General features: G+C 56.6%; 1 protein-coding gene across 1 annotated transcript in view; it reads left to right on the top strand.

Annotated features, from left to right (window-relative positions):
* SORCS2 (sortilin related VPS10 domain containing receptor 2) overlaps positions 1 to 12,869 on the top strand; it is a 484,645-nt gene that overhangs the window by 181,659 nt on the left and 290,117 nt on the right. The window contains exon 2 of the mRNA XM_065914447.1: positions 5,549 to 5,616. Within this exon, the coding sequence (XP_065770519.1) occupies positions 5,549 to 5,616 (68 nt within the window). The remainder of the gene's footprint in view (positions 1 to 5,548; positions 5,617 to 12,869) is intronic.

Here is a 12,869-nt window from a genome sequence, read left to right as displayed (position 1 = left end):
GTGGGGAATGGGCGGTCCGGCCGCCTTGTGGTCAGCAGGAAGCCCCTTCCTCTTCAGCTCGGGCTGCGGAGAAGTCCCCAGGAGGCTGTTCTAGAAGGAGTCATGGGCTCGGCCTCAGGCCAGTGGGTCTGGTTATAGTTCCGCCGTCTCTTGCATGTGCCTCTGGGGGTGGCCACTGCCCCTCCCACCTCGGCCTCTCACTTGCAAAGTGGGGACCAGGGGCCCATTTACAGGGCTGTTGGGGGAAATGATGGGAGAACGTGCATTCTCTCCTGGCCTCCTGCATGCAAGCTTTTTGGGAGAAGCCTGGTGCTTTTGGGGGGCAGGGGTCCGCGCCCTCCCCCGTATCGTGATTCACAGCCATGTCTGGGTGGGGGGTGGGGACCCTCCGGGAGGGGACACCCTTCAGTTTTCCTTCACCTTGTCCGACCCCCTCGCTGCCCCCGAGGGAGCAGGACTGCCTCGGGGTCCAGGCAGCCCGGCTCAGTTAGGAAGGGATTTGTCAGCGTGCTTCACTGGAAGCAATTATTAAGCACCAGCTGAAAGTTTTCATCAGGGTCTAATCTTTGCCAGCCATGTACGCCAGCATCACCAGCATGAAAATGGGCATTTTTTTTCATGTTTTGAAGGTAGGAGGGAGAAAGACTGTGGCCAGATATGAGGGTTCATCAGAGGCGAGGTGCCCTGGAGTGGCCGTGAGGCCTGAGGTCACATATACATACATATGTGCACGCATGCCCCTCTTGTGTGGAGATGGAATCGCTGACCTGAGCTCACACACACACACGCACATGTGCACACGTGCCCCTGATGTGTGGAGATGGAATCGCTGCCCCGAGCTCACACACACACACACACACACACACACACATGTGCACACGTGCCCCTGATGTGTGGAGGTGGAATCGCTGACCCGAGCTCACACACACACACACACACACACACACACACGTGCACATGTGCACACATGCCCCTCTTGTGTGGAGGTGGAATCGCTGACCCGAGCTCACACACACACACACACACACACACACACATACACACATGCACATGTGCACACATGCCCCTCTTGTGTGGAGGTGGAATCGCTGACCCGAGCTCACACACACACACACACACACACACATACACACATGCACATGTGCACACATGCCCCTCTTGTGTGGAGGTGGAATCGCTGACCCGAGCTCACACACACACACATACACACATGCACATGTGCACACATGCCCCTCTTGTGTGGAGGTGGAATCGCTGACCCGAGCTCACACACACACACACACACACACACACACATACACACATGCACATGTGCACACATGCCCCTCTTGTGTGGAGGTGGACTGGCTGGCAGGCCAGGGGGCTGCAGATAGTAAAGGGTCCCCAGTGGAAACCTCCCCTCCCCCCGCCAGCCCTCCCCCTCCCCCGAAGACCACCCTGTAAGAAGTCTCTTCCGTCCCCTCTAGCACCCCCTGTCATCACGTGTCTTCAAGCGGAAATGAGTATCTACCCTCATCTTCGCTCCCTTTTTTAATGGAGGTAAAATTCAAGGAACAGAAAGCCTACCATTGGAACCGTGCTGATGAGTTCAGCTCAGGGGTCTGCCTCTCCCATGCTGATCACAGAAGGGACAGCCTCCTCCCCAGCTCCACTCGCTGAGCTGGCCTCCTTGGGGCGGGTGGGGCCCTTTCTGCAGTCTCTGTGGTAAGTCTTTGCTCTTGGACGCTGCCCCGTGTTCCCGTGGGCAGCTGAGTCCCGGCGAGTGGGCCGGGCCTGGGGTGGGTCTGCACGGAGCTTCCAGCCTGCAGCTGCTATAGATGGTGCGCGGGCAGTCGCCCAGGACACCCATCAGTCCATGCGCATGGGGACATCCATGGAAGAGCTCCCCGAGCGGAAGTGCCGGGCCGCGGGGCCGACGGGCCGTGATTCTGCCGGCTGTCGTGTTCCCGCCGCAGGGTGTCCCGGGGCCCGGAAAGAGCTCCGTCGTGAACCCGTCCTGCTGTGTCTCTCCCGTCTGTCCTGGTCCAGCCTGTCCCTCCCTGGGCTGGCATCCTTCTAAGTGCAGGGAGTGAGTGAGGACACCAGGGCCTGCCAGGGCTCGTCCGGGAGGGGGTCTTCATCCTCGAGAGGTGGGCCCAAGAACAGCTCTGCTGTTGGGTGAGGCATTGGCCGAGACCTACATCATCCCCATGGACAGAGAGGGGTGCTGGGCTCAGAGAGGCCAAAGGCCGTGATGACACGAGGCAGGTCCAAGGCTCAAGGCAGGGAGGTGCCCACGGGCCTCCGGAAGATCAGCCAGCAAGCTGCTATCCTGCAGACGTGCCCTCGCCAGGCCAAGGCCACAGCCCCTGTCCTCCAGGACGTTCACGCCGACAGCCCCCTTTTCAGCACCCAATATATATAGGTCAGCCTTCCTGCCCAGGGCAGGGAGCCCTCACTCAGGACCCAAGTCCCATCTGCACAGGAGGTCAGGTGCTTCACTGCATTGAATGAGGTTGCGTCCAGGCTCCTCTGGGGCCCCCAGGGTGGTCTGCTGAGCACAGAATGTGGATCTCTTATGAAACTGGTGCAGTTTCCAATTCACTGTGAATGTTCAGGTGATTTTTTTTTTCAGTCAGTGATATCAAAATGCCTCCCTCCTGTGTTTTGATCATCAGCCCCTTCCCCTGGGACCTGGGATTTCCTGTTAGCTCAGACAGTAAAGAGTCTGCCTGCAATGCGGAAGACCCGAGTTCGATCCTTGGGTCGGGAAGATCCCCTGGAGAAGGGCATGGCAACCCACTCCAGGGTTCTTACCTGGAGAATCCCACGGGCGGAGGAGCCTGGCAGGCTGTAGTCCACGGGGGTGCAAAGAGTCGGACATGACTGAGTGGCTACACTTTACTTTTCTTTCTTTATTGCCCTGGAAACTAATGCTTGCCTGCGTGCATGCTCAATCTCTCGGTCGTGTCCGATTCTTTGGGACCCATGGACTGTAGCCGCCAGGCTCCTCTGTCCATGGGATTTTCCAGGCAAGAACACTGGAGTGGGTTCCCCAGGCAAGAACGCTGGAGTGGGTTCTCCAGGCAAGAACACTGGAGTGGGTTCTCCAGGACCGAACACAGGAGTGGGTTCTCCAGGACCGAACACTGGAGTGGGTGCCACTTCCTCCTCCAGGGGATTGACCCAGGGACTGAGGGCCATGGAGCTTGGAGGGTCTGCCCCCAGAGCAGAGGGGTCTTCCCACTGCCCACTGCAGAATCAGCGGTGTCAGCTGGGGCTGTCCGGCTCTCCCCACCCCCAGGCTGATCAGCTGGGCAGTTCCATGGGTCTACCCCTGGGCAGGCACAACCTGCGTCCTGGCCTTGGGACCCCAATTCTCCTCCTGCTTGGTGGGTCAGCGTGGTGCCTGGAGGGCACCCCCAGCAGGAAGATGGGTGGCACCCCCTTGATGGAAGAGTGGCTTGTGAGCAGGTGGCCAGGGCCCCGGCTCTGGCTGGCTTCACTGCCTTCCTCGTCGTCAGTTTGGGAAATGCCACCTATGTTTCTGCCAATGGGCAGTTCGAGTGCTTGCTATACTGCAGACTCTGTGCCAGCACTGGGACATAAAACAAGACACAGCCCCCCTCCCTCAAAGGGCTCGTGACTCAGGGTGGTGACAGACCTGTGGGCTGTGCTGGGGGAGTGGGAAGCACAGGGTCTGAAGGACTTTGGAGGAGACAGTGAATCCAGGGGAGGAGCCTGGGGGACTTCCTGGAGGTGGTGTCAGTTGGCCTGTGATCTGGATGCTGAGTAGGATTTAACCCAGGCATTAGAGGTGGGGGTGGGGGGAGAGGAAGAGGGTCCCAAGATGAGGACCAGCTTGTGCAAAGGCTGGAGCTTAGAATGAAGGGGGTGGGCATGAGCGGGGAATCTCACCCAGAGGGAGTGGGGGGGGGGGAAACCCCTTGGTGATGGCCCACTGTGGCAGGACAGAGTCCACATGGGCAGGATTCACCAGGAGACTGAGCTTGGTGCGCAGAGGGGCCCGAGCGCCAGGCCGGGGGCTGGCTCCCCGCCGCCCAGGTGTGCAAGCAGAGCGCAGACGGCAGCTGCTCTCCAAGGATGCGAGGCTGACGATTTCGCCCTGGATGGGGCCAGATTAAACAGACTTTGAGGTCCCTTCCAGCTGTCACGCTCCCGCTTCTTGAAATCCCCTCTGGGAACAGCAAGACGATAAAATATAAATCAATAGGTTAAAAATACGCTTGTCTCCTGCACGTCCAGGGCCTGTCACTCTGCTGCCTTCCCCGATCTTCAGAGGATTCCTGCTTGACTCGGGCAGCCCGAGAGCCCAGCAGGAGAAAATCGCTTTGTTCCCGAGCAAGGCAGGCTGATCGCGCCTCCATTGACAAGACCTCGGGTTTTTTTTTTTTTAAATCATCGCTGCCTTTAAAATGCACACTGTCCCATTTCACTTGACATCTCCTCCTTCTATCTTCCCTGCTTTAATCACCAGGGAAAGAAAGATCAGCCAGACTGCAGTAGTGACTACGCCCCCCAAGACGGAGAGCAGGAAAGTCCTGCTTGCCAGAAGGCACCAAACTTGGGGATGGCCCATGTGGTGACCCCAAATTAACCAGGCTGACCGCTCTTCTGGGACCCCGGGGGGCTGTTCCCGCTTCACCTCCTGGAGTTCCCATAGCAACGGGGATGTTAGGAGCTGCTAATAGGGTCTGGCAGTGAGTGAAATGAAATTTGATGTAGAGGCTTGTGAAGTAATTGGGGAGAGGGGGCCCCTTTCTTGCCTGGCAGGTGAATGAAATCTCATTCCCTTGCTGTTCATACATTCTTGGGGGGTGGGAAACTTTCGGCTGCGTATGTGCACTTATTTTCATTTTTATAAACAGTTGTATTTCCTGCACAGGCCTGGAATGAAGACGCTTTGTTAAGTTAGGGCCCAGTGTGTGCGGTAAACAGTTTAACACCAACGACAAAAAGCGTGTGTGCCTTTGATGATTCGTGCCCGCCTCCTCCCCACCCCTATGCCCCCCAAGGTCCCAGCTGTCCCCGCCCGCCTTCCCAGCCCTCTGTCATCGGCTCTGCCCTCGGCCGCCGCTCCAGGGAACGTTAATGACAGCACGTACTTCGGGGCTGCCCTTGCCTCGCCTGCAGCCCCCAGCTGCTGTTTCTGGCCGGCTTCTTGTTCTCGAAGGTGTGGGCGGGGACAAAGCTCCTCTTACAAAGCCTCACCCGACCCGTTCCTGCTCACCGGGACCACCTCCTCCTCGGCTCCCTGGGGCCACAGTCTGAGACAGTCCAGGGCTGAGTTGGGGAGATTCCTCCTGAGTGGCAGGTACTGCTGGGTGGACCTCCCGGGCGTGGGATATTCCGAGAGTCATTGTGAGGCGCAGAGCGACTTTTTGGAGCAGAAACCAGCCTGGGGTCTGAGTGCCCTGGGGCTTGGGGGCTGGGGCTCATGGAAAGAGCACCCCCTGCCCCATCCTGGGTGGGGGAGGGTCATCATACCCCCCGCACTGAGAGCCCTGAAAGCCCCTGATCTCTGCCTTTGTCTCTGTTGCCATCACAGGTGATCTTGATCCTGACCAAGTATTACCACGCAGACATGGGGAAGGTTCTGGAAAGTTCTCTGTGGCGGTAAGTCAGCCCAAGGACGGGCCTTGTCTCCTCCTGTAACTGCGCGTCTCCAAGGCTGGGGCTGAGATCCTGGGGCCTGGCTGGAGCAGCCCCCTCTCACTGGCGGCCTCTCGACTTCCCTCCCGCTGGAAAACGCGTGCAGAAGGTGAAGGCCAATGGGAGTCCCGTCGGCCGTGCACGCAGGGCTGCGGCAGACAGGCGTTGGAAGGCTCTCTGCTTTCTTCTCTTTATGTCTGGGCTCCTTTCCCCTTGCTGTCGTCCTCCCGGGGGAAGGGGGCCTGCCTTGTGAATTCAGGTCAGTGCACAATTTCCTCCGCTTGTGCTCCGAGCTTCCGACGCAGCTCCCGGAGTCCCCCAGACACGCCGATTATCCTCACGGTCCAGGGGTCTGTCTTTCTCCCTGGCTCAGTCCAAGAGCTTGGAAAATAAAGAACCCACCACTGCCGATGGGCGCTATCTGTCTGTATGGGAAGGGTGAATTCAGTCCAAGAGTTAGGTGGCCTTTTTGATGGTCTCAGGGAGCGGGGCGAGGAGGAGACCTGGAGATGTCATTTGGGTTATGATCAGCTTTGTATTTGTGTCTGCGGCATGGCAACCCACTCCAGTATTCTTGCCTGGAGAATTCCATGGACAGAGCAGCCTGGCAGGCTACAATCCACGGGGTCGCAAAGAGTGAGGCTGAAGTGACTTAGCTCGCAAGCCCCCTGGAAGGGGAAGGAAGGATCCCAGCGTCTTGGGCTGGGGTTTCAATGCATCTCTCAGGTGAGGACGCTGTGTCCTGGGGCACCGCTCGACATTTCCACATTCTCTGCATGTTGAACCGTTTTGCTTTTCAAGACATGTTTCTCGAGTGATAATTAACTCATTTTCTTTCTATTTGAAATCTATTAAAAACACAGAAACCTACTGAGTTGATTTCCTGTTGGCCTTTGGTTTTGATTTTAGCGAAGGGGCTTCACGATTGATTCCTAGTTGGTTCTTACTGAGGGATTGCCCTGATGCTCCTGCAAGTTGCTGAAATGACCCCTGAGTTGGGTGCACCCTTTGCCAGATGAGGAGCAGGGTGGCCTTGTGGTGGCCGGGGTGGTCGCCCTGGTGCTGATGTGGGGAGTGGGGAGCCGTGCGTTTTCCTTCCCTTTTCCAGTTGAAGTGCCTTTCCGAGCTCACCCCTCTCAGCCTCAGATTTGCCTCCGAGACTCGCCAGCCTGCTTTGCAATTCCACGCCAGCCTCAGGATGAGGAGCCTGCCACAGTTTCTTTCCGGCCAGGACCCCCGCTTCTTTATGTGTTGGGACATTTCAATCTCGTGCCTTGAAGTAGTTCATCCAGCAAGGAGCCTGCTTTCAGAGATGCTCCTCCGGGGGTGGATAAGGCTGTTTGTTCATTGTTTGGGATGAGAGTGGAGAGGGGCCTGAGCTTTAAAGCTCCAGTGAAATCTCATCGGTTGCCCTTTGAAGGTTTGCATTTGGGGACTGGTTTTGGGGCCAGGCTCCTTGAGAAGGGCCAGCTCCTGGAAGGTTCCCCCTCCCAGGTGGGTGGCCCAAGGACTGGCCTCCTTGGCTGCAAAGTAGAGAGAGGCACTCGTCCTCTCTAGCTCCAAGCAGAGTCCTTCTACTAAGTCAACTCAGTCTCCAGTCCCTGCCTGTCAGCCCGGGTCTCCATGAACGTTTGTTAATCCCCTGGAACTTGGGAGCCGGGTTCTGTCTGCTCCTGCAGCATCTTCAGAAGCCAGGGACAGATGAGGTGAGGTTATTGTGAGTGTAGCTTGAGGAGCCAGCAGTCCTTCCTGGTGTCACTATTCTGCTTCACACAGAGATGCTGGGTGTAGTTAAAATTTGTGGCAAGTCTTCGTGGGGGCTTGGTGGGGGTAGAAATGACCTTGGCTAGCCCTCCAGTGTGGCCTCAAGAGTCAGAATTCTTCATGTACAGGTAGGGAAGCCAGGCTGTTACCAACCAGGGTTCCTAGCCCCCTTAATCATTGGAAGGACTGATGCTGAAGCTGAAGCTCCAATATTTTGGCCACCTGATGTGAAGAACTCATTGAAAAAGACCCTGATGCTGGGAAAGATTGAAGGCAGGAGGAGAAGGGGGCAGCAGAGGATGAGATCGTTGGATGGCATCATCGATTCAATGGGCATGAGTTAGAGTGAACTTCAGGAGATAGTGAAGGGCAGGGAAGCCTGGCGTGCTGCAGTCCATGGGGTCCAAAGAGTTGGACACGACTGAGTGACTGAACTCCAAGAGGCCAGACTACAAACTCAGGCAACCTTTTACTGGGGTCCCTACGGCAGCAGGAGGGGGCTAGATCAAGTAACAGGTTCCTTTGCTCACTTCCTGAGGTGGGCCGAACTGGTTCTTTAAATGGGGTCAGGGTAGGGCTGTGTCCGAGGGTCGGGCAGAAGGGCTGACTTAGGTGGTTTGCCCACCCTGTCGGCGGTGTTGAGTCAGAGTTCAGGCGCAGTACCCTGTTTTGCTCCTGAAAACCTCTTTTTGCTCATGGCTCTTCAGACATGGCTTCCCTGGTTGACTCAGCAGTAAAGAATCCAGCTGAAATGCAGGAGATGCGGGTTCAATCCCTGGGTTGGGAAAATCCCCTGGAGAAGGAAATGGCAACCCCACTCCAGTATTCTTGCCTAGAGAATTCCAGGACAGGGGAGCCTGGTGGATTACAGCCCATGGGGTCGCAAAGAGTCGGACAGGACTGAGCAACTAAAGAATATCATGGCTTCAGACAGGGCAGCTGCGGTTTTCGGTCTTTGTGAATCTTGTCCAGAATTTGCTCCAACGGTGCATGCGCACAGCTGCTTTTAGTCCCTTATATCTCTTTGCATTTTGTTGCTCGAGGAGACGTTTGTCCAGATGGAAGCTCTGCAGCAAAGGGTTCCCGGTCCCAGCCTGTCTCAAGGAAGACAAACCACCCACCTCAGAGTCTCCCAGGGAGCTCTTTTTCCTCTCAAGAGCTTGCGTCTCCTTGTCTGTAAAGTGGAAACATCCCTGGATGGGAAATCGTGAGGACTGAGGGAGACTGCATACGAATCGTCCCCAGAACAGCACGCAGTCTAAATTTAGTTTTCCTCCGAAGCAAATCAACAGATTTTAATTTTCCACATTCTTTTCTCATCAGTCTCTAGGCTCAGACATTTCCTCCCCTTTATTAAAAATACATGCAGAAGCATTAGTTATTTCCAGAAAGTTCATCTACATCCCTACCTGTCAGGCCTGATTTCTGTGTTTATCTCATCTTTCTTGTGCTGAGACGCAGAATCAAGGTGCGCACCTTCTCTCTGTCACACATACATGCAAGGTGCTTCCCGTTTTTCCGTGTGGTATCACAGGCCACGTGATTATTTTCTATGGCTGTGCACTCACCCCTGGGATTGATTCGTTCTAACTCCTAGCCCTGCCTCCCTTGTAGGTCAGATGGTAAAGAATCTCCCTGCAATGAGGAAGACCTGGGTTTGATCTCTTTGTTGGGAAGATCCCCTGGAGAAGGGCATGGCAAGCCACTCCAGTATTCTTGGCTGGAGAATCCCGTGGACGGAGGAGCCTGGTGGGCTGCAGTCCGTGGGGTCGCAAAGAATAGGACACGACTGAGCGACCAACACTTTCACACCATACCCACAACTCCTAGGCCTGCTGCGGTCCTAAGACATTTTGGCATCTTGCTTTCCTTTCCGCTTTGTTCCCTGGGAAGTGTCTTAGGGAGTTCCATTTCTGAGCCAGACGGTCTGAGCAGATTCACGGCTGGCGTGTTGCAGCCAAGTTCTCTTCCGGGAGGAACGCAATCCTCCACGTGGGGCAGTACCCTGCCTCCTGGCCGCCTTCGGGCTGAGAGCTTTTCTGGAACTTGCTAACCTACTGGCCCAAAGGGAGGCAGTGCTGTTTCCATACCCCTAGCGAGGGCAAGTGGTTTCTGGGTTTAATCGCGTTTTCTCTTGCGAGCATCCCCTGCTCACATCCCCTGCAAGCTTGTTTAGAAGGGGCGAGACTGCCATCGGCCCTTGGTCAGGGTGTCACCGCCCGCTGTCTGCCGTTAAGGGCACGTGTGGAGGTTCAGGGTGCTGGGGTCTGACAAACACGTATTCAGTGGGGTTATTAAAACACATTTATTGAATGTGCACCCTGACTCCCAAGAATTCTCCTGTGTAATCGCAATAAATACATTTTTAATGACAGATGTGGTATTTACAGTCTGGAAATGGCTCTCTGAAATCTAAGCTGAATGCATTTTTAATTGTCCTGCCTTTTGTGGGCCCCATGGCAGGAGTGTTTCTTCCTGGCTGGTTTTGAGGGTGCAGCCCTCTCCCCCTTCCTTTTCCGTGGGCGCTGTTCTCTGCTCAGCCTCTCAGTCAGGGGGAAGGGGGGAGCGTGGGAGCCCCTTCCCCAGGGAAGCTGCTGATTGGCCTCAGAGGTTGGACAAGCACAGAGCTGGTCCACCTCCTCTCCTGGACCATCCCGAGGTGAATGGTAACTAGAGGAGCCGGCTGACCCTGCCCTGGCCTGCACGTCCAGTCCCTGCAAGTGTCCTGGGGCTGCTGGGGCAAAGGACCAAAGTCTAAGGGCTTAAAACAAGAAGAATGTTCTCCCACCGTCCTACGGCCCAGTAGTCTGACATGAAGATTCGGGCAGGGCCGGCCTCCCTCTGGAGGTGCTGGGGAGGATCCTTCCTGCCTCTTCCAGGTCCTGGGGACTGGGGGCCGGGGACTTCCTAGCAGTTTCATCTCTCCAGTCTCTGCCTCCATCTTCACGCGGCCTCCTCTGTGTGTTCCTTACAAGGACACATCTTTGGATTTAGGGCCCAGCCGGGTGATCCCGGGTGAGCTCATCTTGGGCTTTAACTCATTACATCTGCAAAGGCCTCATTCCAAATAAAGTCGCATGCAGCCTCAGGGGGTTTGGATGCCAACGGAAGTGCTAGCGGTAAAGAATCCGCCTGCCAGAGCAGGAGACTAAGAGACGCGGGTTCAATCCCCGGGTTGGGAAGATCCCCTGGAGGAGGGCAGGGCAACCCACTCCAGTGTCCTTGCCTGGAGAATCCCATGGACAGAGGGGCCCCGTGGGCTAGAGTCTGTAGGGTGGCAAAGGGCTGGACACGACTGAAGTGACTTAGCACGCACAGCTTTCTGATGCCCCCGCTCAGCCCAGGACGCATCCACCACGAAGCTGCGTGACCTCTGCCCGGATCCCGTCTCCCCGGTGACGCACAGCGATGCCCTGTGTCATTCCCCACTTTGGCCGCTCCATGCTCGGTGGGCCCAGCAGCCCTTCCCAGCTCACCCCACTGCTGCCCACCAGACCCCTCTCCTTGCGGGGCCTGAGGGACGTGACACGCACACTCGCCCACATCTGGTCCTGCCCGCTCGCCCTGGAGGCTGACACTCGTGTATCCCAATGTCCTGTCTGAGCCCGAGCGGGGGAGTTCAGTGGGCAGGGCCAAAAACTGTGGGGGCAGGTCTGCTGCTGCTGCAAGTTGCTTCAGTCGTGTCTGACTCTGTGCGACCCCATGGACAGCAGCCCACCAGGCTCCACTGTCCACGGGATTCTCCAGGCAAGAACACTGGAGTGGGCTGCCACTTCCTTCTCCAGTGAGGGCAGGTACAGAAGAACATGAGCGCTCACAGGACACCTAAAGCCCTGGTGTGCAGTTGGTATTTCCTCCATGACAGACCTGTGATGACGTTAAGGTCAGGATAGACAGTCCTGGAAATACAAACGCTAGGACAAAATGGTCCTTACGTACCCCCTGGAGAGTGCCCACAGCCTGCGTCTCTGGGCATCTCTGGGCAGCTGCAGGGCGCGGAGTTTCAAGAGCCCAGGTTGCTGCCAGCCACCCAGGGTCTCCAAAGCTGGGTCCCAAGCGGCCAGTGGGGACTCGGCGGCCTCGTAAATGCTCCCAAGAAGGTGGACGCAAGCCCTCAAGAGCTGAGCAGGGCCCAATGTATAGATAGTCTGTCCTCGGCAGGAGGTACATAAAGGTCACTTGAAAAGCTCCTTGGCAGATGTGGACTCAGTGTGGGGATCTCTCAGAAGTGCCCCAGGGCAGACCAGCCCTGGGAAAGGCCGCTCCAGGGTGGGGGTCCTCAGGCTTCCCTGCTCTGTGTGTCTACCAGCTTTCCAGGTGCGGCCCAGGCTGCTGCTCCAGGGACCTCACTTTGAGTAGCCGGGAACTGGGCTGACTAGGAGTGAGGCTCAGCACGCCGCTGGCTCCCCAGGGCACCTGGACCAGCACCCGAGCCCCAGCCACTGCGGGGACGCTGTGCCCCTGGGCCCCAGACCACCCCCCGCCCCCTCCTCCACTCTCACCCTCCCTCCTCGGTCTCCAGCCACCCAGCCTGCTGGCTGAGCCTTGCCCACGTGTACGGTCCGTCCCTTCTGCAGTGCCTGCATGGCGTGCCCTTGGTACCCAACCTCGGGTACTGGCTCCTCGTGGACGTTTCGTCTCAGCGTAAACCTCTTTTCCTCAAAGAAGCCGCCCCACTGCTCGGCATGACGCAGACCCCAGGCACTCTTTATCACATCTCTCCTGGAGGGTGGGGGTCCCTGTGTATGGTTTGTCCCCTGTGTATGGCATGGTGTCCCCCTCGACCCCTGGTTGCCAGAACATACACAGGGTGAGGATAGAGACCAGTAGGGTCCACTGTGATGATCTCCCAATGCCCAGAACCTAGGTCAGATCTGGTACAGAAGGTGATGTTGGGCATTGGGTGAATGGGTGGATGGATGGATGAATGGATGGATATGGAGATGGGTGGATGTGTGGGTGGGTATGCAGATGGGTGGATGGAGGGATGGATGGATGGATGGATATACAGATGGGTGGGTAGATGGATGGATGGATGGATGGATGTACAGATGGGTGGGTGGATGGATGGATGGATGGATATATAGATGGGTGGATGGGTGGATGGATGGGTGGATATATAGATGGGTGGATGAGTGGATGGGTGGATAGATATGCAGATGGGTGGATGGATATACAGTTGGGTGGATGGGTGGGTGGGTGGATGGGTATACAGATGGGTGGGTAGGTGGATGGATGGATGGGTGGATGGATATACAGATGGGTTGGTGGATGGGTAGATGGATGGATAGATGGATATATAGATGGGTGGATGGGTGGATGGATGGATGGATATACAGATGGATGGATAAATGGATGGAAGGAGGGACAGATGTACAGATAAACATATGACTGGGAGGACAGAGAGATGGATCAACAGATGACAGATGGATGCATGGATGGACATATGGTGA

The sequence above is a fragment of the Muntiacus reevesi genome, chromosome 22 (genome assembly GCF_963930625.1).
Source record: "Muntiacus reevesi chromosome 22, mMunRee1.1, whole genome shotgun sequence".
NCBI classification, from domain to species: Eukaryota; Metazoa; Chordata; class Mammalia; order Artiodactyla; family Cervidae; genus Muntiacus; species Muntiacus reevesi.
The sequence above is the reverse complement of the archived record's forward strand: the minus strand, read 5'-3'. Positions and strand labels throughout refer to the sequence as shown.